This window comes from Oncorhynchus tshawytscha, linkage group LG17 (assembly GCF_018296145.1).
Source record: "Oncorhynchus tshawytscha isolate Ot180627B linkage group LG17, Otsh_v2.0, whole genome shotgun sequence".
Taxonomy (NCBI): Eukaryota; Metazoa; Chordata; class Actinopteri; order Salmoniformes; family Salmonidae; genus Oncorhynchus; species Oncorhynchus tshawytscha.
In genome coordinates, this window is record NC_056445.1 from 19,634,336 (window position 1) to 19,658,787 (window position 24,452).

Sequence of the window (24,452 nt, forward strand, 5' to 3'; positions counted from 1 at the left end):
ACTGAATGAATGAATGAATGTCTGTCTGTCACTGTCGCTGACTGAATGAATGAATGTCTGTCTGTCACTGTCGCTGACTGACTGAATGAATGAATGTCTGTCGCTGACTGAATGAATGAATGAATGTCTGTCGCTGACTGAATGAATGAATGAATGAATGTCTGTCGCTGACTGAATGAATGAATGTCTCTGTCGCTGTCACTGACTGACTGAATGAATGTCTGTCTGTCGCTGACTGAATGAATGACTGTCTGTCGCTGACTGAATGAATGAATGAATGTCTGTCTGTCACTGTCGCTGACTGAATGAATGAATGAATGTCTGTCGCTGACTGAATGAATGAATGTCTGTCTGTCGCTGACTGAATGAATGAATGAATGTCTGTCGCTGACTGAATGAATGTCTCTGTCGCTGTCACTGACTGACTGAATGAATGTCTGTCTGTCGCTGACTGAATGAATGACTGTCTGTCGCTGACTGAATGAATGAATGAATGTCTGTCTGTCACTGTCGCTGACTGAATGAATGAATGAATGTCTGTCGCTGACTGAATGAATGAATGAATGTCTGTCGCTGACTGAATGAATGAATGTCTGTCTGTCGCTGACTGAATGAATGAATGTCTGTCTGTCGCTGACTGAATGAATGTCTCTGTCGCTGTCACTGACTGACTGAATGGAATGTCTGTCTGTCGCTGACTGAATGGAATGTCTGTCTGTCGCTGACTGAATGAATTAATGTCTGTCACTGTCTCTGACTGAATGAATGAATGTCTGTCACTGTCTCTGACTGAATGAATAAATGTCTGTCACTGTCTCTGACTGAATGTCTGTCAATGTCTCTGACTGAATGAATGAATGTCTGTCAATGTCTCTGACTGAATGAATGTCTGCCTGTCACTGTCTCTGACTGAATGAATGTCTGTCACTGTCTCTGACTGAATGAATGTCTGTCACTGTCTCTGACTGAATGAATGTCCCTGTCACTGTCTCTGAATGAATGAATGAATGTCTGTTTGTCTCTGAATGAATGTCTGTGAATGAATGAATGTCTGTCACTCTCTGAATGAATGTCTGTGAATGAATGAATGTCTGTCACTCTCTGAATGAATGTCTGTCACTGTCTCTGAATGAATGAATGAATGTCACTGTCTCTGACTGAATGAATGTCTGTCTCTGACTGAATGAATGAATGAATGTCTGTCTCTGACTGAATGAATGAATGAATGTCTGTCTGTCGCTGACTGAATGAATGAATGTCTGTCTGTCACTGTCTGACTGAATGAATGAATGTCCCTGTCTGAATGAATGTCTCTGTCTGAATGAATGAATGTCCCTGTCTCTGACTGAATGAATGAATGTGCCTGTCACTGTCTCTGAATGAATGAATGTCTGTCTCTGACTGAATGAATGAATGTCTGTCACTGTCTCTGACTGAATAAATGAATGTCTGTCTCTGACTGAATGAATGTCTGTCACTGTCTCTGACTGAATGAATGAATGTCTGTCACTGTCTCTGACTGAATGAATGTCACTGTCTCTGACTGAATGAATGTCTCTGTCTCTGAATGAATGTCTGTGAATGAATGAATGAATGTCTCTGTCTGTCACTGTCTCTGACTGAATGAATGAATGTCACTCTCTGAATGAATGAATGTCACTGTCTCTGTCTCTGAATGAATGAATGTCTCTGTCTCTGTCTCTGTCTCTGAATGAATGAATGTCTGTCTCTCTCTGAATGAATGTCTGAATGAATGAATGAATGTCTGTCTGTCTGTCTGTCACTGTCTCTGACTGAATGAATGTCTGCCTGTCACTGTCTCTGACTGAATGAATGAATGAATGTCTGTCACTGTCTCTGACTGAATGAATGTCCCTGTCACTGTCTCTGTTTCTGAATGAATGAATGTCTGTTTGTCTCTGAATGAATGTCTGTGAATGAATGAATGAATGAATGAATGTCTGTGTCTGACTGTCACTGTCTGACTGAATGAATGTCACTGTCTCTGACTGAATGAATGAATGTCTGTCTCTGACTGACTGAATGAATGAATGTCTGTCTCTGACTGACTGAATGAATGAATGTCTGTCTCTGACTGAATGAATGAATGTCTGTCTCTGACTGAATGAATGAATGTCTGTCTCTGACTGAATGAATGAATGTCTGTCTATGAATGAATGAATGAATGTCTGTCTCTGAATGAATGAATGAATGTCTGTCTCTGACTGAATGAATGTCTGACTGAATGAATGAATGTCTGTCTCTGACTGAATGAATGTCTGTCTCTGACTGAATGAATGAATGAATGTCTGTCTCTGAATGAATGAATGTCTGTCTCTGACTGAATGAATGAATGAATGTCTGTCTCTGAATGAATGAATGTCTGTCTCTGACTGAATGAATCAAATCAAATCAAATTTTATTTGTCACATACACATGGTTAGCAGATGTTAATGCGAGTGTAGCGAAATGCTTGTGCTTCTAGTTCCGACAATGCAGTAATAACCAACAAGTAATCTAACTAACAATTCCAAAACTACTGTCTTATACACAGTGTAAGGGGATAAAGAATATGTACATAAGGATATATGAATGAGTGATGGTACAGAGCAGCATAGGCAAGATACAGTAGCTGATATAGAGTACAGTATAAACGTATGCATATGAGATGAATAATGTAGGGTAAGTAACATTATATAGGCTAGCATTGTTTAAAGTGGCTAGTGATATATTTACATCATTTCCCATCAATTCCCATTATTAAAGTGGCTGGAGTTGAGTCAGTGTCAGTGTCAGTGTGTTGGCAGCAGCCACTCAATGTTAGTGGTGGCTGTTTAACAGTCTGATGGCCTTGAGATAGAAGCTGTTTTTCAGTCTCTCGGTCCCAGCTTTGATGCACCTGTACTGACCTCGCCTTCTGGATGATAGCAGGGTGAACAGGCAGTGGCTCGGGTGGTTGATGTCCTTGATGATCTTTATGGCCTTCCTGTAACATCGGGTGGTGTAGGTGTCCTGGAGGGCAGGTAGTTTGCCCCCGGTGATGCGTTGTGCAGACCTCACTACCCTCTGGAGAGCCTAACGGTTGAGGGCGGAGCAGTTGCCGTACCAGGCGATGATACAGCCCGCCAGGATGCTCTCGATTGTGCATCTGTAGAAGTTTGTGAGTGCTTTTGGTGACAAGCCGAATTTCTTCAGCCTCCTGAGGTTGAAGAGGCGCTGCTGCGCCTTCTTCACGATGCTGTCTGTGTGAGTGGACCAATTCAGTTTGTCTGTGATGTGTATGCCGAGGAACTTAAAACTTGCTACCCTCTCCACTACTGTTCCATCGATGTGGATAGGGGGGTGTTCCCTCTGCTGTTTCCTGAAGTCCACAATCATCTCCTTAGTTTTGTTGACGTTGAGTGTGAGGTTATTTTCCTGACACCACACTCCGAGGGCCCTCACCTCCACCCTGTAGGCCGTCTCGTCGTTGTTGGTAATCAAGCCTACCACTGTTGTGTCGTCCGCAAACTTGATGATTGAGTTGGAGGCGTGCGTGGCCACGCAGTCGTGGGTGAACAGGGAGTACAGGAGTGCTGAATGAATGCTCAGAACACACCCTTGTGGGGCCCCAGTGTTGAGGATCAGCGGGGAGGAGATGTTGTTGCCTACCCTCACCACCTGGGGGCGGCCCGTCAGGAAGTCCAGTACCCAGTTGCACAGGGCGGGGTCGAGACCCAGGGTCTCGAGCTTGATGACGAGCTTGGAGGGTACTATGGTGTTGAATGCCGAGCTGTAGTCGATGAACAGCATTCTCACATAGGTATTCCTCTTGTCCAGATGGGTTAGGGCAGTGTGCAGTGTGGTTGAGATTGCATCGTCTGTGGACCTATTTGGGCGGTAAGCAAATTGGAGTGGGTCTAGGGTGTCAGGTAGGGTGAAGGTGATATGGTCCTTGACTAGTCTCTCAAAGCACTTCATGATGACGGATGTGAGTGCTACGGGCGGTAGTCGTTTAGCTCAGTTACCTTAGCTTTCTTGGGAACAGGAACAATGGTGGCCCTCTTGAAGCATGTGGGAACAGCAGACTGGTATAGGGATTGATTGAATATGTCCGTAAACACACCGGCCAGCTGGTCTGCGCATGCTCTGAGGGCGCGGCTGGGGATGCCGTCTGGGCCTGCAGCCTTGCGAGGGTTAACACGTTTAAATGTCTTACTCACCTCGGCTGCAGTGAAGGAGAGACCGCATGTTTTCATTGCAGGCCGTGTCAGTGGCACTGTATTGTCCTCAAAGCGGGCAAAAAAGTTATTTAGTCTGCCTGGGAGCAAGACATCCTGGTCCGTGACTGGGCTGGATTTCTTCCTGTAGTCCGTGATTGACTGTAGACCCTGCCACATGCCTCTTGTGTCTGAGCCGTTGAATTGAGATTCTACTTTGTCTCTGTACTGACGCTTAGCTTGTTTAATATCCTTGCGGAGGGAATAGCTGCACTGTTTGTATTCAGTCATGTCACCAGACACCTTGCCCTGATTAAAAGCAGTGGTTCGCGCTTTCAGTTTCACACGAATGCTGCCATCAATCCACGGTTTCTGGTTAGGGAATGTTTTAATCGTTGCCATGGGAACGACATCTTCAACGCACGTTCTAATGAACTCGCACACCGAATCAGCGTATTCGTCAATGTTGTTGTCTGACGCAATACGAAACATCTCCCAGTCCACGTGATGGAAGCAGTCTTGGAGTGTGGAGTCAGCTTGGTCGGACCAGCGTTGGACAGACCTCAGCGTGGGAGCTTCTTGTTTTAGTTTCTGTCTGTAGGCAGGGATCAACAAAATGGAGTCGTGGTCAGCTTTTCCGAAAGGGGGGCGGGGCAGGGCCTTATATGCGTCGCGGAAGTTAGAGTAACAATGATCCAAGGTCTTTCCACCCCTGGTTGCGCAATCGATATGCTGATAAAATTTAGGGAGTCGTGTTTTCAGATTAGCCTTAATAAAAATCCCCAGCTACAATGAATGCAGCCTCCGGATAAATCGTTTCCAGTTTGCAGAGTTAAATAAAGTTCGTTCAGAGCCATCGATGTGTCTGCTTGGGGGGGGGATATATACGGCTGTGATTATAATCGAAGAGAATTCTCTTGGTAGATAATGCGGTCTACATTTGATTGTGAGGAATTCTAAATCAGGTGAACAGAAGGATTTGAGTTCCTGTATGTTTCTTTCATCACACCATGTCACGTTAGTCATAAGGCATACGCCCCCACCCCTCTTCTTACCAGAAAGATGTTTGTCTCTGTCGGCGCGATGCGTGGAGAAACCCGTTGGCTGCACCACCTCGGATAGCGTTGTTCCAGTGAGCCATGTTTCCGTGAAACATAGAACGTTACAGTCTCTGATGTCCCTCTGGAATGCTACCCTTGCTCGGATTTCATCAACCTTGTTGTCAAGAGACTGGACATTGGCAAGAAGAATGCTAGGGAGTGGTGCACGGTGTGCCCGTCTCCGGAGTCTGACCAGAAGACCGCCTCGTTTCCCTCTTTTTCGGAGTCGTTTTTTTGGGTCGCTGCATGGAATCCACTCCGTTGTCCTGTTTGTAAGGCAGAACACAGGATCCGCATCGCGAAAAACATATTCTTGGTCGTACTGATGGTGAGTTGACGCTGATCTTATATTCAGTAGTTCTTCTCGACTGTATGTAATGAAACCTAAGATGACCTGGGGTACTAATGTAAGAAATAACACGTAAAAAAACAAAAAACTGCATAGTTTCCTAGGAACGCGAAGCGAGACGGCCATCTCTGTCGGCGCCGGAAGTTAGTTTATGGGTGAATTAATGAATGTCTGTCTGTCTCTGAATGAATGAATGAATGAATGAATGAATGAATGAATGTCTGTCTCTGACTGAATGAATGTCTCTGACTGAATGAATGTCTCTGACTGAATGAATGTCTCTGACTGAATGAATGTCTCTGACTGAATGAATGTCTCTGACTGAATGAATGTCTCTGACTGAATGAATGTCTCTGACTGAATGAATGTCTCTGACTGAATGAATGTCTCTGACTGAATGAATGTCTGTCTCTGACTGAATGAATGTCTGTCTCGGACTGAATGAATGTCTGTCTCGGACTGAATGAATGTCTGTCTCGGACTGAATGAATGTCTGTCTCGGACTGAATGAATGTCTGTCTCGGACTGAATGAATGTCTGTCTCGGACTGAATGAATGTCTGTCTCGGACTGAATGAATGTCTGTCTCGGACTGAATGAATGTCTGTCTCGGACTGAATGAATGTCTGTCTCGGACTGAATGAATGTCTGTCTCGGACTGAATGAATGTCTGTCTCGGACTGAATGAATGTCTGTCTCGGACTGAATGAATGTCTGTCTCGGACTGAATGAATGTCTGTCTCGGACTGAATGAATGTCTGTCTCGGACTGAATGAATGTCTGTCTCGGACTGAATGAATGTCTGTCTCGGACTGAATGAATGAATGTTTGTCGGTCACTGTCTCTGACTGAATGTCTGTCTGTCTGACTGCACACCATATTTAAGGCTGGGAATAAAACATGAAGCAGAGAACTCTCCTAGTAGCAGGATGCCTATGAAAAATCAATGATAATTTTGCACCAGAAATGCGTAATGCAATACATGTAATTAAATATGTTGTCACGTCTTTGTATCCATTAAAAAGCCTTTGATATTTTCATGGCGGTTGAGCAACTCACTAAACAGTGAGTTTAGTGAGTTGTTGTAGTCAGTCGTTGTTCTTATGACCATTCTGTTGTCTTGCGAATGAAACCGGGGAGAGGTCACGACCACACATCCTCTGAGGTCTGGCTGAGGTCAGAGGCACTGCTTTAGCCAGGATGAGACCTGTCAGGAGACTGACTGGTGGTCCTTTGTATCTGTTGGTAGAGCATGGCACTTGTAACGCCAGGGTCGTGGGTTCAACACCCACATGTAAAATGTTATGCACGCATGACTACGTTGCATTGGATAAAAGCGTCTGCCAAATGGCATATTTATTTATTCATTTATTCAAAGTTTAATAAGGTCTGCCTCAGGCCTCTCCTGGGGGCTACATAGACTGATGGACAACCAAACAGCGTAGTACATTGTTATCCATTAGCAACACATGGCAATAATTGCTCAATTTCATTGATTCTCTGTCACAGAAAACAAGACGACCCCATTCTGTGATATAACATTAGAAATGGGGTTAGTACAGAGAGCTGGGTGGTATTTCAGTAAGCTACCATTTTAGGAGTTTAGGCCCGGAGTCTGTTTTAATACCTTCTCTGCCCCCTCTCAAACTCTTCCCCCAAAGCCTCATAACATGCCCAGCAGTTCAATTCCTGGCTCTTTGTCCAAACAACAGAGGTTATAGAGCATAGAATGAGGCTGGCAAAGCAAGAGCAGTGAGACACAGTGCAGTGTTGTTGCATGGTCTATTTCCACAGATGGATTAAAGCTGGGGCCAGAGGTCAGACAGTTGACCTCTGCTTGGCCTCCTGGCTGCCCAAGTCTATCTACAACTGAGAGGGAAGGTGATGCTAGCACTGTCTCATGATTGATGAACATGGAGGATTTATAGTGCGTTTCCTAGTAGTTGTAGCCTATGTTTTGTAATGGCATACTTTTACTGTCACCCCACGTGAAGATTCCGTCCCTGTGAGGTCTTGTGGAGTATTAACCATGCTTGTTAAAACATTATTGCTGGAAAGTTTGATTTTAAAAAAGGGGAAATGTGGACTTCTGCTTTAGACCCAGTTTACTGGTTCTTTCCCGTTCCAGGCTTGTGCTTGATAAACATTGATTAAAAATATATATATAAACTCGCAGTGGCAGACCACGTGCAACAACACCTGCACAGGATCGGTACACATGGACATCACACCTGCGGGACAGTTACAGGATGGCAACAACAACTGCCCGAGTTACACCAGGAAGGCACAATCCCTCCATCAGTGCTCAGACTATCCGCAATAGGGCTTGTAGGCCTGTTGTAAGGCAGGTCCTCGCCAGACATCACCGGCAACAACGTCACCTATGGGCACAAACCCACTGTCGCTGGACGAGGCAGGACTGGAAAAAAGTGCTCTTCACTGACAAGTCACGGTTTTCTCTCACCAGGGGTGATGGTCGGATTTGCGTTTATTGTCGAAGGAATGAGCGTTACACTGAGGCCTGTACTCTGGAGCAGGATCGATTTTGGAGGTGGAGGGTTTACTTAAAGAAGTTGTAATCACAGCCATGACAAGCTGCATTTTATGACAATGTCTTGTACACCATTTGACTTCAAGGCCCAAACCAACCCCTGCAAGGAAAAACAAGTTTATTTGGAATTTTAACTCAGAAGTTAAATGAAAAAAAAAACATATGTTGGGAACAAAACCAGTGTGGGATTAACAGGGCCGATACATCACGCTTTCTGGGTTTGGGGATAGAGAGAGAGTTTAGAGGCTCAGGGATGGTTTAAGGTTGGCCCCATAGCTGACCAGCACCTCCATCTGTCTGACACAGCCCACTGAGCAGTTTGCAGCCTCTTCATCACTCTGTCTCTGTGTGTGTGCGAGCTTGCCTGAATCTGGGCACTGAACAACACTCCCTTGGACTCTTGCTACAGCCAAGAGGCATTGTGGGTAATGCACTTATATCCTTACGTTGTTCCCTTTTACTCAGCGATCAACCATAATTTAATTCAGAATTAACCTAATCTGCCTCCATGATATTATTATTTCACGTTGGACCATAACAGGTTGTTACGATAACCAGACAGTCATATTTTACACAAACTCTTATGACCTTGTCAGATTATATCGTTCAGGCCTCATAGCTGGCAAACCTCTACTTTAACCCACATAGGCAACAACGTCCTCAAGTGTCACATTTATCCCCTCGACTCTCACCGTGGATGTTTGTTCTCCCTTTGATCCCTGACAGACCGGAGTTCCTCCAGTCCCTCCAGAGAGCTCTGTGTTGTATTTGTGAGCCAGGTCCTAGCTGAGGCTGAATGAACAACGCTAATGATTAATGGACAGTGGGCGGTGTGTGAATCACCTCAGTGCCGTTGTTCCTCTCCTTTCCTCACTGCTCCTCTCCATCTCTAACACATCATCCAAATGAACTCAGTCAGTGCCAGGGCATGCAGTAGGTAATTAATGAACACAAGTCATTAAACACGGTCGCGCAATAACGCCGTCGCAGCAGCCTCCAATGGGAAGAAAAAGACTAGCGGACGGAGGTGCCCTTTGCTTGTTTATTAATACATTTGAGGAGTAAACGGACAGAGCGCTGGCACGTTAACATGTCGGCGCTGGCAGTCGGCTTCAATTTTTCAAACGGGTCCTCTGAGGAGAGAGACTTTATGTCGTGTTGTCTGTCTTGTTGTGATGTGTGTGTTGTCATTTATTTATTTTAATCCCAGGCCGCCGTCCCCACAGAAGTCCTTTTGCCTTTTGGTAGGCCGTCATTGTGGGGGAGAAATATTATGAATGTCAGTGTTTAGGAAGGGGATATTCGGTATAGGACCACACTGAGGGGGGAGAGAGAGAAGATACTATGAGTTGTTAGTGTTTAGGAAGGGATATTAGGTATAGGACCACACTGAGGAGAGAGAGAAGATACTATGAGTGCTCTGCCTGTATGAGCTGTCTGTAGCTATAGTTCTGTCAAGGAGCAGCTGTTGGAAATTGTTCTTGATGATTTTTCCCCCATCTTAAAACAAGGTGAGGATGCTATAAACTGTTCAGATTCTTCACCTCCATTACATAAGCAGTGTTATTTGAGACACTGAAATGTCCATTCAGAGAGGTATAGACACAGTCCATTCAGGGAGGTATACGTAGACACAGTCCATTCAGGGAGGTATAGACAGTCAGACATTTTCCAAGTTCCTCCTGCCATGGATTCAGCATTAGAATGATAGATTGCGGATCACTTTCCCACAAAAGGACCACATTTCCACCCAGCACACACATTCCTAATGGACCGCCACAGTTGGGACCAGATGTAGCTTCTTAACTGGACTTGTCTTCCCATGATGAACACTGGCGTTTGGAGACCTCAATAACATGTTGAGTAAACGCTCTTCAGAGGCCTCGCGCTTTACGCCTGCCAAGGTCCCACACATAAACAGGAAGAGGAAGGAATGTTGGGACTCTGCTGCTGCTTTTCAGAACTCACTTCCCCTCTCCCCTCTGGTGTGTGTCATCATCACCACTTTATCAGAGGCCCTCGACAGGAGGAAATGTACTCAGCGTTTCCCAGGGCAACCAGTAGTGCCCTCTTCCTGCTTTCAATAGGTGATACTTGTCCCTAGTTGAGCTGTGTGTCTAATGGGTCTGTGTTTGCTAAGTGTGTTTATCTGTATTTTAAATACAGCTGTCTGATAAGTTGTGTGGTTACACCATGATACTGTATACCCATTCTTAATAGTTACTGTACAGTAGTCATACAGTATGCTATTATTTGTATGTCTCTGCCTCCAGTATGAAGGAAGTTAGAGGTAGTTCGCGAGCCAATGCTAGCTAGCATTAGCACAATGACTGGAAGTCTATGGTATCTACTAGCATGCTGAGGACATTATCCTATAATACTTCACTATCGGACTTGGTAATGTGAAATTGAATGCTGGACTAAGGTTATATATCCATGGTTCTATTGACATAAACCTATTTGACCCTGTGGACTCAGACGTGGCCGCCATGACTGATCGAGTACAGAGACAAAATATGGCTTAGCATAGTCTCCTCACTGGCTGGGTCGGAAAAACACACATTCTTTCTGCTGAAATCAGAAACATCCCTTAAAAGGATAAGCCTAGATCTCCCATTGTTTTATCTGGAATAAGACAAATGCATGGAAATGATTTGAATTAATAGTGGGTGAAACAGCCAGCACCGTGATCCAAAATAAATGTTCGTAACCCAGTTCCAGAAGTCCCTCTGTTTGGGCAACTGTGCATAGCAACATTTTTAGTCTTAAAACACTGTGTTGATGTAGACTGACTTCTGTTAGACTGTAAAATCCCTCATTATTCCATATGTGACTGTTATTAGTTTTATGTTTCTGACCCCTGCTTCTCTGGAGTCTACAGCTGTGTATTGCTGTAGGCAGTTGGGAGGGAGCGGGGAACATTTGGGCAAATCAAACAGCACAGAGCATCCCTGTACCCTTTGCAGGGGTCAGATGGCTAAAGGCAGGCAGTGTGTTTACTGGGCTTGTCTGCACAGACACAGGCACCATGCTCCTAAAAGTAATGTCTGTGTCAATATGTTATAGGCCAGACGAGAACAACTAGCGTTAACCTAGCCTGAGTTAGAGCAGAGAAGAAAGGAGTTGGCATTTCCCCAGGCGTGCTGATAAACATTTTGGCAGGAAGGTCTTTGCAAATGACTACATTCCTTTATAGCCTTTTAAGGCTATTTTTACCATTCAAGGGCCTGTTCGTTCGGTAAGCACCGTTTTGTTTGTTGCACAGCGTGAAAACAGGAAAGACTGGTTTGTGTTCTGCACGAGTGGGAGGTTTGCTCCTGTTTCTGTCAATATAGAGGATACAACCGTCAAGTTCAAATAAACTATTTTCTCAATGCATATTCATTTATTTTTGATGCACTATTTAACTAAATTGCATATATCATGAATTTCACAATTTCTCGCTGTGCCCTGACTGACCCCTACATCACAGGGCGTTTCGGGGACATTCCACGGGTCAAAAATCGCTCTGACTACACGTCCACAGCAGCAGTGTAAGGACCCCTTGCCTGCATTCTTCCTGTTGCCTGCGTGTCCCAGTGAATGTGGCATAGGTTGCGTCAGAGCTGTCCAGGGGCTGGGAAAGAAATCATGTCTTAAGAGGATTAAGGGGACCGGGGCCACATTTCTCCGGAGGTAACCACGGTTACAGTGAGAATGACCCCGGCTGTCACCGCGCGCCAACATCAATGGTGGTGTCTCACTACCCATGCCTCTCTCTCTTGCTCTGTACCTCTCTCTCTTTCAATAGATGTACATCATGTTGATATGTTACTTAGTGTATAGCATAGTTAATTTATTTGCACCTAAAGACCATTCAATAAGTTGACCTCTATTCACACCTTAATTATTCAATAAAGGTGTGTTCAACTCTCTCTCTGTATTGCAGAGCCTGGATGAGCTGGATGATGACGACGGAGGGGATAAGGCGAAGGAGGAGGAGCAGCAGCTGACACAGCTCAACACGGAACAGAACGAAGCCATGACCTCTGACCCAGGGGCCGCCACCCACTTACTACAGGTGAGGACCATGTCATCCAACCTCACTGACCTTTTACCCCTTAGTGTAATATCTAGGGCCTGGAGTTTTACCTGACCATGTAACTAGACCCGGAAACACTGGGCTCAAGTCATATCAATCAACAAGGCATTTGGCTCCCCAAGTTATTGTACACATTTAGGGGGGAAAAAGGTTCTATCACTTGCATCATATATGAAACACCTAGAAGTTCTATATAGAACCCTTTTTTATATGGTTCTTTGATCAGAACCCTAGAGGTTCTTCACTGAACCAAAATGTTTCCATATACTGTTGAACACTGCATGGTGCCATTTATGAATTATGGCTACTACTATTTTGAGCTAAGAATATATTTTAATAAACAATTAAACAATGGATCAAAGAATACCAGCTAGAATTATTTGCCATTCTATGCGAACATGGTTTGGAAATATGCACTGGTGGCCAGGAAGGCATCTCTTTGTTTGAATGATGGCCCACATCAACTCTGGCTGACTTCTTTACAATACAACACTTTGTCCATTATTTAGTGATCAACAAAAAGGTGTCTTCTGTTCTGTTCTCAACCGCCACCAAACAGCAGACCTCACACATACAGTTGAGACAACCACAGGTTCAAGCTGCATGCAGTGCCCCTGGATGGAGAGCATGTTGTGGGGTTAAAGGCCTTGCTCAAGGGCCTAATGGTAGGGAAATGTTTTGAAGATGTGAACCCAGCAGCCCTCCAGTTGTCAGATCAATTCTGTCATTTTTTTTTTCTCCAGTGCCCAGCCCGGGATTAGAACCAGCCACCTTTTCGGCCACACGCCGCTGGCTTACCTGCTTGACTGGAGACATGAGTTCATCTCCAGAAATAAGCATGAGTTAACCTGCCAAAATGCTATGCAGACATACAATTATTATGATGTAGAAGAACAACTTGCATGTAGTTGTCTGCAGCAGCTGAAAGAGAGAGCCTCTGATAGTTCTGCGTTACTGAAAGAGAGCCTCTGATAGTTCTGCGTTACTGAAAGAGAGCCTCTGATAGTTCTGCGTTACTGAAAGAGAGCCTCTGATAGTTCTGCGTTACTGAAAGAGAGCCTCTGATAGTTCTGCGTTACTGAAAGAGAGAGCCTCTGATAGTTCTGCGTTACTGAAAGAGAGAGCCTCTGATAGTTCTGCGTTACTGAAAGAGAGAGCCTCTGATAGTTCTGCGTTACTGAAAGAGAGCGCCTCTGATAGTTCTGCGTTACTGAAAGAGAGAGCCTCTGATAGTTCTGCGTTACTGAAAGAGAGAGCCTCTGATAGTTCTGCGTTACTGAAAGAGAGAGCCTCTGATAGTTCTGCGTTACTGAAAGAGAGAGCCTCTGATAGTTCTGCGTTACTGAAAGAGAGAGCCTCTGATAGTTCTGCGTTACTGAAAGAGAGAGCCTCTGGTAGGTCTGCGTTACTGAAAGAGAGAGCCTCTGGTAGGTCTGCGTTACTGAAAAGAGAGCCTCTGGTAGGTCTGGAATACTGAAAGAGAGAGCCTCTGGTAGGTCTGCGTTACTGCAAGAGAGAGCCTCTGATAGTTCTGCGTTACTGCAAGAGAGAGCCTCTGATAGTTCTGCGTTACTGCAAGAGAGAGCCTCTGATAGTTCTGCGTTACTGAAAGAGAGAGCCTCTGATAGTTCTGCGTTACTGAAAGAGAGAGCCTCTGGTAGGTCTGCGTTACTGAAAGAGAGAGCCTCTGGTAGGTCTGGAATACTGAAAGAGAGAGCCTCTGGTAGGTCTGCGTTACTGAAAGAGAGCCTCTGGTAGGTCTGCGTTACTGAAAAAGAGAGCCTCTGGTAGTTCTGCGTTACTGCAAGAGAGAGCCTCTGATAGTTCTGCGTTACTGCAAGAGAGAGCCTCTGATAGTTCTGCGTTACTGCAAGAGAGCCTCTGATAGTTCTGCGTTACTGAAAGAGAGCCTCTGATAGTTCTGCGTTACTGAAAGAGAGCCTCTGATAGTTCTGCGTTACTGAAAGAGAGCCTCTGATAGTTCTGCGTTACTGAAAGAGAGCCTCTGATAGTTCTGCGTTACTGAAAGAGAGAGCCTCTGATAGTTCTGCGTTACTGAAAGAGAGAGCCTCTGATAGTTCTGCGTTACTGAAAGAGAGAGCCTCTGATAGTTCTGCGTTACTGAAAGAGAGAGCCTCTGATAGTTCTGCGTTACTGAAAGAGAGAGCCTCTGATAGTTCTGCGTTACTGAAAGAGAGAGCCTCTGGTAGGTCTGCGTTACTGAAAGAGAGAGCCTCTGGTAGGTCTGCGTTACTGAAAGAGAGAGCCTCTGGTAGGTCTGGAATACTGAAAGAGAGAGCCTCTGGTAGGTCTGCGTTACTGAAAGAGAGCCTCTGGTAGGTCTGCGTTACTGAAAAAGAGAGCCTCTGGTAGTTCTGCGTTACTGCAAGAGAGAGCCTCTGGTAGTTCTGCGTTACTGCAAGAGAGAGCCTCTGATAGTTCTGCGTTACTGCAAGAGAGAGCCTCTGATAGTTCTGCGTTACTGCAAGAGAGAGCCTCTGATAGTTCTGCGTTACTGCAAGACAGAGCGAAACACAGATTGTGTGTTAAAAGTCATGTAATAATTAACTAGGCTATTGAATCACCAATACTTATTATACATTTATTATATATAATGTATACATACCTCTAATTCAGAAACAGTCTTATACTGGTTTTAATGAAACAGTCCCCTCAATTGACTCTAAAATACTGACATAAAATAAAGAATTAGCTAATTGCCAATGTCAGACTGGGTCTGTAGCTCTATTTGGCATGTCCCATAATAAAAAATGGTTTATGTTTTTTATGTTTTTCTGTTTAGCTAGCTAGCTTACAAACATGCTAATTCTAATAACCGTTCAACTTTATTTATCTAGTATATAGTTTATCATAAGACTTTTGCTTCATATATTTTAATTAAATCAACTTTGCTCACCTTTAATACATTGAAAAATAACGTGCATATTGGTAGGCTAGTTGCAAGTTGCCTCAACCACCGTCCTCTTGCTTTGTCATGCTGGAATGGATTGGCAGTTACATTCTGATTTATCCAAAAGTTTCTAGAACCCCTTTTTTATGTGTGTGCTTTTATTTAACACATTATTTCCTCTTGCACAAGTTTTTGCCTGGCTGTTTGCCACTCGGACCGGTGAAGTCATACAGCAGCATCATTAATATGGATATAAATGTCAATGGAAAACAGCTAAAACCAATTAAGGGAATGTTAGCTGTCATTTCAGAGTTTGATGTGACTGGGTTAGCTTTTTTTAGCTGTTTAATTTCTAAAATCCCTATTACACTCTGGGGTGGAATAGAACCCTCAATCTTCTTTGTCTTTACTGGGTGTGGTATGTAATGTATGTATGTACTTTTTTTAGTAAAAGGTCCTTTAAATATTAATTGAAGAACCAAAAGGATATATATAGAACCCCAAAGTGCCCTTTTTTTCTAAGTGTATAGTACAAAACAGGATAGATCTCTTGATTTCCCCTGTGATCTACAGCTGAGTCGAGCCCCAACTTACACACTCTCCTCCCCTGAGCAGAATGTGATGATGGATGGATAGATAGATACCACAGTGCCACCAAACAGAGGCACTGTTGGTCAGAGAGAAATCACTCTGCTTGAGAAGGAGAGCGCTGCAAACAATGCATTGCTCTATTTGCACTACTCTACAAAATACAAAGTATTCTCATTCCATTCCGAGTGTGGTGACATTAGCAGTACTAAAAACACAGCTTAGACGCCTGTGTTTTTGAGATGGTCGCAACACAGCTCACGGTTAAGTGCTTATAGCTTCATTGGAAACCTATGTTGCAGCAAGTCTCTCTAAAAACACACTTCAGAGCCGTATCTGGAACTAATCTGCATGTATGACAGGCTATTGATATGGAGCATGCAGTTTGGGAACAGAGGAGTCCCTGCCTATTCAGTCCAATGCGTTAATAGATTTCATAGGAAGGCCAAACCGATTTTATATACACATTGTTTTGCAAACAATTATGTTTTGATTGTGGTACTAGGTGCGTAATTGATTTTGAAGCAAACCGTTCCAGAGCATAACATACCTGAATAAGACAGAGTCCCCTACTATCAGGTTTATTATTATTGATACAATTGTTTCTATAAGCAGTGATGTTGCAAATATCGTTTTCTGTTACTTTTCCCTTGAAGAGATGTGCAGTCTACAAGTGTGCGATTTAGATTTCTTCCCTGTGTTATATTTACAGATGTGTTTTCTGTCTGTACTATGCAGTATATCAGATGATATGTTCGTATAAAGCTTTCCAAATGTAGTTAGTAATTTAATGTATAAAGTCAGTAGGCCCACAAACACTTAATTCACTAGAAATACGAGTCCCCCCACACACTCGTTTAACCTGTGTCATGTGTGTAGAAAGTGAAGAGGCTTCTACTCTATTGACATACCATATAGTGAATCCAGAAGATTCACTATATAACACATCCTTCCCACTGAGACACAACCAGATTACACTTCAGCCATTTCAAATGAGACCTAGAGGTGCTTGCTGAGCCCACCTTACCATTACCACATATTTCCCTTAAGTCAGAGCAGATGTGGGTACTGCCACGGCTAACCACTGGGGAGCTCCCACACTGCATCTCACCCATTGCTCTACCACTCCCTGTCTTTGGGCGAGGGATTGTTGATGGTCATATTTGGTTCTGTGTCGTGCCTTTGTGACCGTAGTGACGAGCTAACGGAGGAGGAGGAGGGGAGAGAGGATCTACAGGGAGCTGTCAAGTTGACATCTGTAAAGACAGAGCATTCCAAAAATGTGCTGTTTTATTCTGACCCCATTTAATCACACAGACAAGCGGTTGCCATGCTGTCTGTGTAATATACAGCTACCTCGAGCGCAAACTGTCAGGTCTTTTAGCTTCGGCACCGGTATCAAGATGTCTGGACTGAGACGGGACTGGCAACTTCAAATACTAAGAAAACGTAGACGTTTCTGCAAAACAAAATGATCCCCTATCGTTTTGAGCCCACACGCTGTTGTGTCAATAATAAGTGAACTTGGTTAATTCATCCTTTCTTGGGTCAATCTATCTGGTACCAAGTAAAACACATTCCTCTGTGGAGCGCTGTGTGTTCCTGCCCTATAACGACCTGTTCATGGAGATGAGACTAGGTAATATCAGTGTAGCATTGACCTCCCCTTCTTCCTCTGTGGAGCGCTGTGTGTTCCTGCCCTATAACGACCTGTTCATGGAGATGAGACTAGGTAATATCAGTGTAGCACTGACCTCCCCTTCTTCCTCTGTGGAGCGCTGTGTGTTCCTGCCCTATAACGACCTGTTCATGGAGATGAGACTAGGTAATATCAGTGTAGCATTGACCTCCCCTTCTTCCTCTGTGGAGCGCTGTGTGTTCCTGCCCTATAACGACCTGTTCATGGAGATGAGACTAGGTAATATCAGTGTAGCACTGACCTCCCCTTCTTCCTCTGTGGAGCGCTGTGTGTTCCTGCCCTATAACGACCTGTTCATGGAGATGAGACTAGGTAATATCAGTGTAGCATTGACCTCCCCTTCTTCCTCTGTGGAGCGCTGTGTGTTCCTGCCCTATAACGACCTGTTCATGGAGATGAGACTAGGTAATATCAGTGTAGCATTGACCTCCCCTTCTTCCTCTGTGGAGCGCTGTGTGTTCCTGCCCTATAATGACCCGTTCATGGAGATGAGACTAGGTAATATCAGTGTAGCATTGACCTCCCCTTCTTCCTCTGTGGAGCGCTGTGTGTTCCTGCCCTATAACGACCTGTTCATGGAGATGAGACTAGGTAATATCAGTGTAGCACTGACCTCCCCTTCTTCCTCTGTGGAGCGCTGTGTGTTCCTGCCCTATAACGACCTGTTCATGGAGATGAGACTAGGTAATATCAGTGTAGCACTGACCTCCCCTTCTTCCTCTGTGGAGCGCTGTGTGTTCCTGCCCTATAACGACCTGTTCATGGAGATGAGACTAGGTAATATCAGTGTAGCACTGTCCTCCCCTTCTTCCTCTGTGGAGCGCTGTGTGTTCCTGCACTATAATGACCCGTTCATGGAGATGAGACTAGGTAATATCAGTGTAGCACTCTCCTCCCCTTCTTCCTCTGTGGAGCGCTGTGTGTTCCTGCCCTATAATGACCCGTTCATGGAGATGAGACTAGGCAATAGCAGTGTAGCACTGACCTCCCCTTCTTCCTCTGTGGAGCGCTGTGTGTTCCTGCACTATAATGACCTGTTCATGGAGATGAGACTAGGTAATATCAGTGTAGCATTGACCTCCCCTTCTTCCTCTGTGGAGCGCTGTGTGTTCCTGCCCTATAATGACCCGTTCATGGAGATGAGACTAGGTAATAGCAGTGTAGCACTGACCTCCCCTTCTTCCTCTGTGGAGCGCTGTGTGTTCCTGCCCTATAACGACCCGTTCATGGAGATGAGACTAGGTAATAGCAGTGTAGCACTGACCTCCCCTTCTTCCTCTGTGGAGCGCTGTGTGTTCCTGCCCTATAATGACCCGTTCATGGAGATGAGACTAGGTAATAGCAGTGTAGCACTGACCTCCCCTTCTTCCTCTGTGGAGCGCTGTGTGTTCCTGCCCTATAATGACCCGTTCATGGAGATGAGACTAGGTAATAGCAGTGTAGCACTGACCTCCCCTTCTTCCTCTGTGGAGCGCTGTGTGTTCCTGCCCTATAACGACCTGTTCATGGAGATGAGACTAGGTAATAGCAGTGTAGCACTGACCTCCCCTTCTTCCTCTGTGGAGCGCTGTGTGTTCCTGCCCTATAACGACCTGTTCATGGAGATGAGACTAGGTAATAGCAGTGTAGCACTGACCTCCCCTTCTTCCTCTGTGGAGCGCTGTGTGTTCCTGCCCTATAACGACCTGTTCATGGAGATGAGACTAGGTAATATCAGTGTAGCACTGACCTCCCCTTCTTCCTCTGTGGAGCGCTGTGTGTTCCTGCCCTATAACGACCTGTTCATGGAGATGAGACTAGGTAATAGCAGTGTAGCACTGACCTCCCCTTCTTCCTCTGTGGAGCGCTGTGTGTTCCTGCCCTATAATGACCCGTTCATGGAGATGAGACTAGGCAATAGCAGTGTAGCACTGACCTCCCCTTCTTCCTCTGTGGAGCGCTGTGTGTTCCTGCCCTATAATGACCCGTTCATGGAGATGAGACTAGGTAATAGCAGTGTAGCACTGTCCAGTAGGGATGTGACAATACCAGTATTGCAATATGTTTTCCATGGCAAAAATGAAAACACGAAGCAGACCAAACTCTTTGGTAATTTAAAAACCTGCTGTATGTACAATATTGTGTGCTACAGCTTGGAAAATAAATAAATAAATGTGATTCTGGATGATAACAATGATTTTTGTTTCCAACAACAGGGCTGTTTTCCTAAAAACGTTAAATCCACTTTGTTTTGTTTCCTTGCCATTATACTAACGAGCATCGTGATGCTGGTATCCTCCCGGCCCTCCTGACCAGCCCGTCTCAGTGAGAGGGAGTAGAGAGTGCTGCAGCCATTACAGGAATCCCTATCGCCCCCACTGTCATCCTCTCTCTGTTCCTACTCATCTATTTCAACCCGTCCACCCCCACACACTAGCACCTTGTGATACACATGGAATCACACACACACCCGTACGCACGCACATACACAAATAGTCACACACACTGGTGTTTTTCTTTCCTATGGTTGCGTTCCTCTGTGAGGTAGTGTAATCAAGTGTAGTTTCAGTAATGTCCGTGTCACAGAGAGGCCCTCTCTCTGGGGACCCCATGTGTTCCTGGTTATCAGGCCTTACCCCTATGTGGTATGTGAGCCGTACAAGGAAAACACTTTCCCTAAACCTGGAGCCTTGTCAGATAAACAAAACCATAGGTAACATTCAACTGGATCATCTGCTTCTAATGTTGCGCCTGGTCCAAAGGGGAGAGTGGCTTAGGTTCTGAGTTCTGAAACGGTGTGCGCTGTATACACTGAGTATACGAAGCATTAGCAACACTAATATTATGCCCCCCTTTGCACTCAGAACAGCCTCAGTTCGTCAGGGCATAGACTGTTCAAGGTGTCGAAAGCATTCCACAGGGATGCTGGCCCATGTTCACTCCAATACTTTCCACAGATGTCAAGTTGTCTGGATCATTCTTGATACACACGGGAAACGGTTGAGCATGAAAAACCCTGCAGCGTTGCAGTTCTTGACACAAACCGGTGTGCCTGGCACCTACTACAGTACCATACCCCGTTCAAAAGGCACTTAAATATTTTGCCTTGCCCATTCACTCTCTGAATGGCACACATACACAATCCATGTCTCAATTGTCTCCAGGCTTAAAAATCTATTTTTGGGGCCTCCCGAGTGGGGCAGCGGCCTAAGGCATTGCAGTGCTTGAAGCGTCACTACAAATCATAGCTTTCACCTGGTTCGTCTAAGTCATGGAAAGAGCAGGTGTTGTATACTAAGTTTAAGTATATACATATGTAGCTACAGTATATGGTTTTGCAAAACAATGATGTTTTGATTGTGGTACTGTGTGCAAATGATTTTCGAGCATATCAAATCAAATCAAATAATTTTATTTGTCACATACACATGGTTAGCAGATGTTAATGCGAGTGTAGCGAAATGCTTGTGCTTCTAGTTCCGACAATGCAGTAATAACGAACAAGTAATCTAACTAACAATTCCAAAAAACTACTGTCTTATACACAGTGTAAGGGGATAAAGAATATGTACATAAGGATATATGAATGAGTGATGGTACAGAGCAGCATAGGCAAGATACAGTAGATGATATCGAGTACAGTATATACATATGAGATGAGTATGTAAACCAAGTGGCATAGTTAAAGTGGCTAGTGATACATGTATTACATACGGATGCAGTCGATGATATAGAGTACAGTATCTACGTATGCATATGAGATTAATAATGTAGGGTAAGTAACATTATATAAGGTAGCATTGTTTAAAGTGGCTAGTGATATATTGACATTTCCCATCAATTCCCATTATTAAAGTGGCTGGAGTAGAGTCAGTGTCATTGACAGTGTGTTGGCAGTAGCCACTCAATGTTAGTGGTGGCTGTTTAACAGTCTGATGGCCTTGAGATAGAAGCTGTTTTTCAGTCTCTCGGTCCCAGCTTTGATGCACCTGTACTGACCTCGCCTTCTGGATGACAGCGGGGTGAACAGGCAGTGGCTCGGGTGGTTGATGTCCTTGATGATCTTTATGGCCTTCCTGTAGCATCGGGTGGTGTAGGTGTCCTGGAGGGCAGGTAGTTTGCCCCCGGTGATGCGTTGTGCAGACCTCACTACCCTCTGGAGAGCCTTACGGTTGAGGCCGGTGCAGTTGCCATACCAGGCGGTGATACAGCCCGCCAGGATGCTCTCGATTGTGCATCTGTAGAAGTTTGTGAGTGCTTTTGGTGACAAGCCGAATTTCTTCAGCCTCCTGAGGTTGAAGAGGCGCTGCTGCGCCTTCCTCACGATGCTGTCTGTGTGAGTGGACCAATTCAGTTTGTCTGTGATGTGTATGCCGAGGAACTTAACTTGCTACCCTCTCCACTACTGTTCCATCGATGTGGATGGGGGGGTGTTCCCTCTGCTGTTTCCTGAAGTCCACAATCATCTCCTTAGTTTTGTTGACGTTGAGTGTGAGGTTATTTTCCTGACACCACACTCCGAGGGCCCTCACCTCCCTGTAGGCCGTCTCGTCGTTGTGGTAATCAAGCCTACCACTGTTGTGTCGTCCGCAAACTTGATGATTGAGTTGGAGGCGTGCGTGGCCACGGCGTCGTGGGTGAACAGGGAGTACAGGAGAGGGCTCAGAACGCACCCTTGTGGGGCCCCAGTGTTGAGGATCAGCGGGGAGGAGATGTTGTTGCCTACCCTCACCACCTGGGGGCGGCCCGTCAGGAAGTACAGTACCCAGTTGCACAGGGCGGGGTCGAGACCCAGGGTCTCGAGCTTGATGACGAGCTTGGAGGGTACTATGGTGTTGAATGCCGCGCTGTAGTCGATGAACAGCATTCTCACATAGGTATTCCTCTTGTCCAGATGGGTTAGGGCAGTGTTTAGTGTGGTTGAGATTGCATCGTCTGTGGACCTATTTGGGCGGTAAGCAAATTGGAGTGGGTCTAGGGTGTCAGGTAGGGTGGAGGTGATATGGTCCTTGACTAGTCTCTCAAAGCACTTCATGATGACGGATGTGAGTGCTACGGGCGGTAGTCGTTTAGCTCAGTTACCTTAGCTTTCTTGGGAACAGGAACAATGGTGGCCCTCTTGAAGCATGTGGGAACAGCAGACTGGTATAGGGATTGATTGAAAATGTCCGTAAACACACCGGCCAGCTGGTCTGCGCATAGTCTGAGGGCGCGGCTGGGGATGCCGTCTGGGCCTGCAGCCTTGCGAGGGTTAACACATTTAAATGTCTTACTCACTTCGGCTGCAGTGAAGGAGAGACCGCATGTTTTCGTTGCAGGCCGTGTCAGTGGCACTGTATTGTCCTCAAAGCGGGCAAAAAAGTTATTTAGTCCGCCTGGGAGCAAGACATCCTGGTCCGTGACTGGGCTGGGTTTCTTCCTGTAGTCCGTGATTGACTGTAGACCCTGCCACATGCCTCTTGTGTCTGAGCCGTTGAATTGAGATTCTACTTTGTCTCTGTACTGTTTTATTTATTTAACTCTCTGCAAACTGGAAACGATTTATCCGGAGGCTGCATTCATTGTAGCTGGGGATTTTAACAAGGCTAATCTGAAAACAAGACTCCCTAAATTTTATCAGCATATCGATTGCGCAACCAGGGGTGGAAAGACCCTGGATCATTGTTACTCTATCTTCCGCGACGCATATAAGGCCCTGCCCCGCCCCCTTTCGGAAAAGCTGACCACGACTCCATTTTGTTGATCCCTGCCTACAGACAGAAACTAAAACAAGAAGCTCCGACGCTGAGGTCTGTCCAACGCTGGTCCGACCAAGCTGACTCCACACTCCAAGACTGCTTCCATCACGTGGACTGGGAGATGTTTCGTATTGCGTCAGACAACAACATTGACGAATACGCTGATACGGTGTGCGAGTTCATTAGAACGTGCGTTGAAGATGTCGTTCCCATAGCAACGATTAAAACATTCCCTAACCAGAAACCGTGGATTGATGGCAGCATTCGTGTGAAACTGAAGGCACGAACCACTGCTTTTAATCAGGGCAAGGTGTCTGGTAACATGGCTGAATACAAGCAGTGCAGCTATTCCCTCCGCAAGGCTATCAAACAAGCTAAGCGCCAGTACAGAGACAAAGTAGAATCTCAATTCAACGGCTCAGACACAAGAGGTATGTGGCAGGGTCTACAGTCAATCACGGACTACAGGAAGAAACCCAGCCCAGTCACGGACCAGGATGTCTTGCTCCCAGGCAGACTAAATAACTTTTTTGCCCGCTTTGAGGACAATACAGTGCCACTGACACGGCCTGCAACGGAAACATGCGGTCTCTCCTTCACTGCAGCCGAAGTGAGTAAGACATTTAAACGTGTTAACCCTCGCAAGGCTGCAGGCCCAGACGGCATCCCCAGCCGCGCCCTCAGAGCATGCGCAGACCAGCTGGCCGGTGTGTTTACGGACATATTCAATCAATCCCTATACCAGTCTGCTGTTCCCACATGCTTCAAGAGGGCCACCATTGTTCCTGTTCCCAAGAAAGCTAAGGTAACTGAGCTAAACGACTACCGCCCGTAGCACTCACATCCGTCATCATGAAGTGCTTTGAGAGACTAGTCAAGGACCATATCACCTCCACCCTACCTGTCACCCTTGACCCACTCCAATTTGCTTACCGCCCAAATAGGTCCACAGACGATGCAATCTCAACCACACTGCACACTGCCCTAACCCATCTGGACAAGAGGAATACCTATGTGAGAATGCTGTTCATCGACTACAGCTCGGCATTCAACACCATAGTACCCTCCAAGCTCGTCATCAAGCTCGAGACCCTGGGTCTCGACCCCGCCCTGTGCAACTGGGTACTGGACTTCCTGACGGGCCGCCCCCAGGTGGTGAGGGTAGGCAACAACATCTCCTCCCCGCTGATCCTCAACACTGGGGCCCCACAAGGGTGCGTTCTGAGCCCTCTCCTGTACTCCCTGTTCACCCACGACT

At 45.6% G+C, this 24,452-nt stretch overlaps 1 protein-coding gene across 2 annotated transcripts in view; it reads left to right on the forward strand.

Annotated features, from left to right (window-relative positions):
- The window catches only part of LOC112217038 (PRKC, apoptosis, WT1, regulator), a 90,240-nt gene that overhangs the window by 46,274 nt on the left and 19,514 nt on the right, over nt 1-24,452 (forward strand). For both annotated transcript variants that reach the window (XM_024377271.2, XM_024377272.2), the window contains exon 3: nt 12,127-12,258. In XM_024377271.2, coding sequence (XP_024233039.2) covers nt 12,127-12,258 — 132 coding nt within the window. The remainder of the gene's footprint in view (nt 1-12,126; nt 12,259-24,452) is intronic.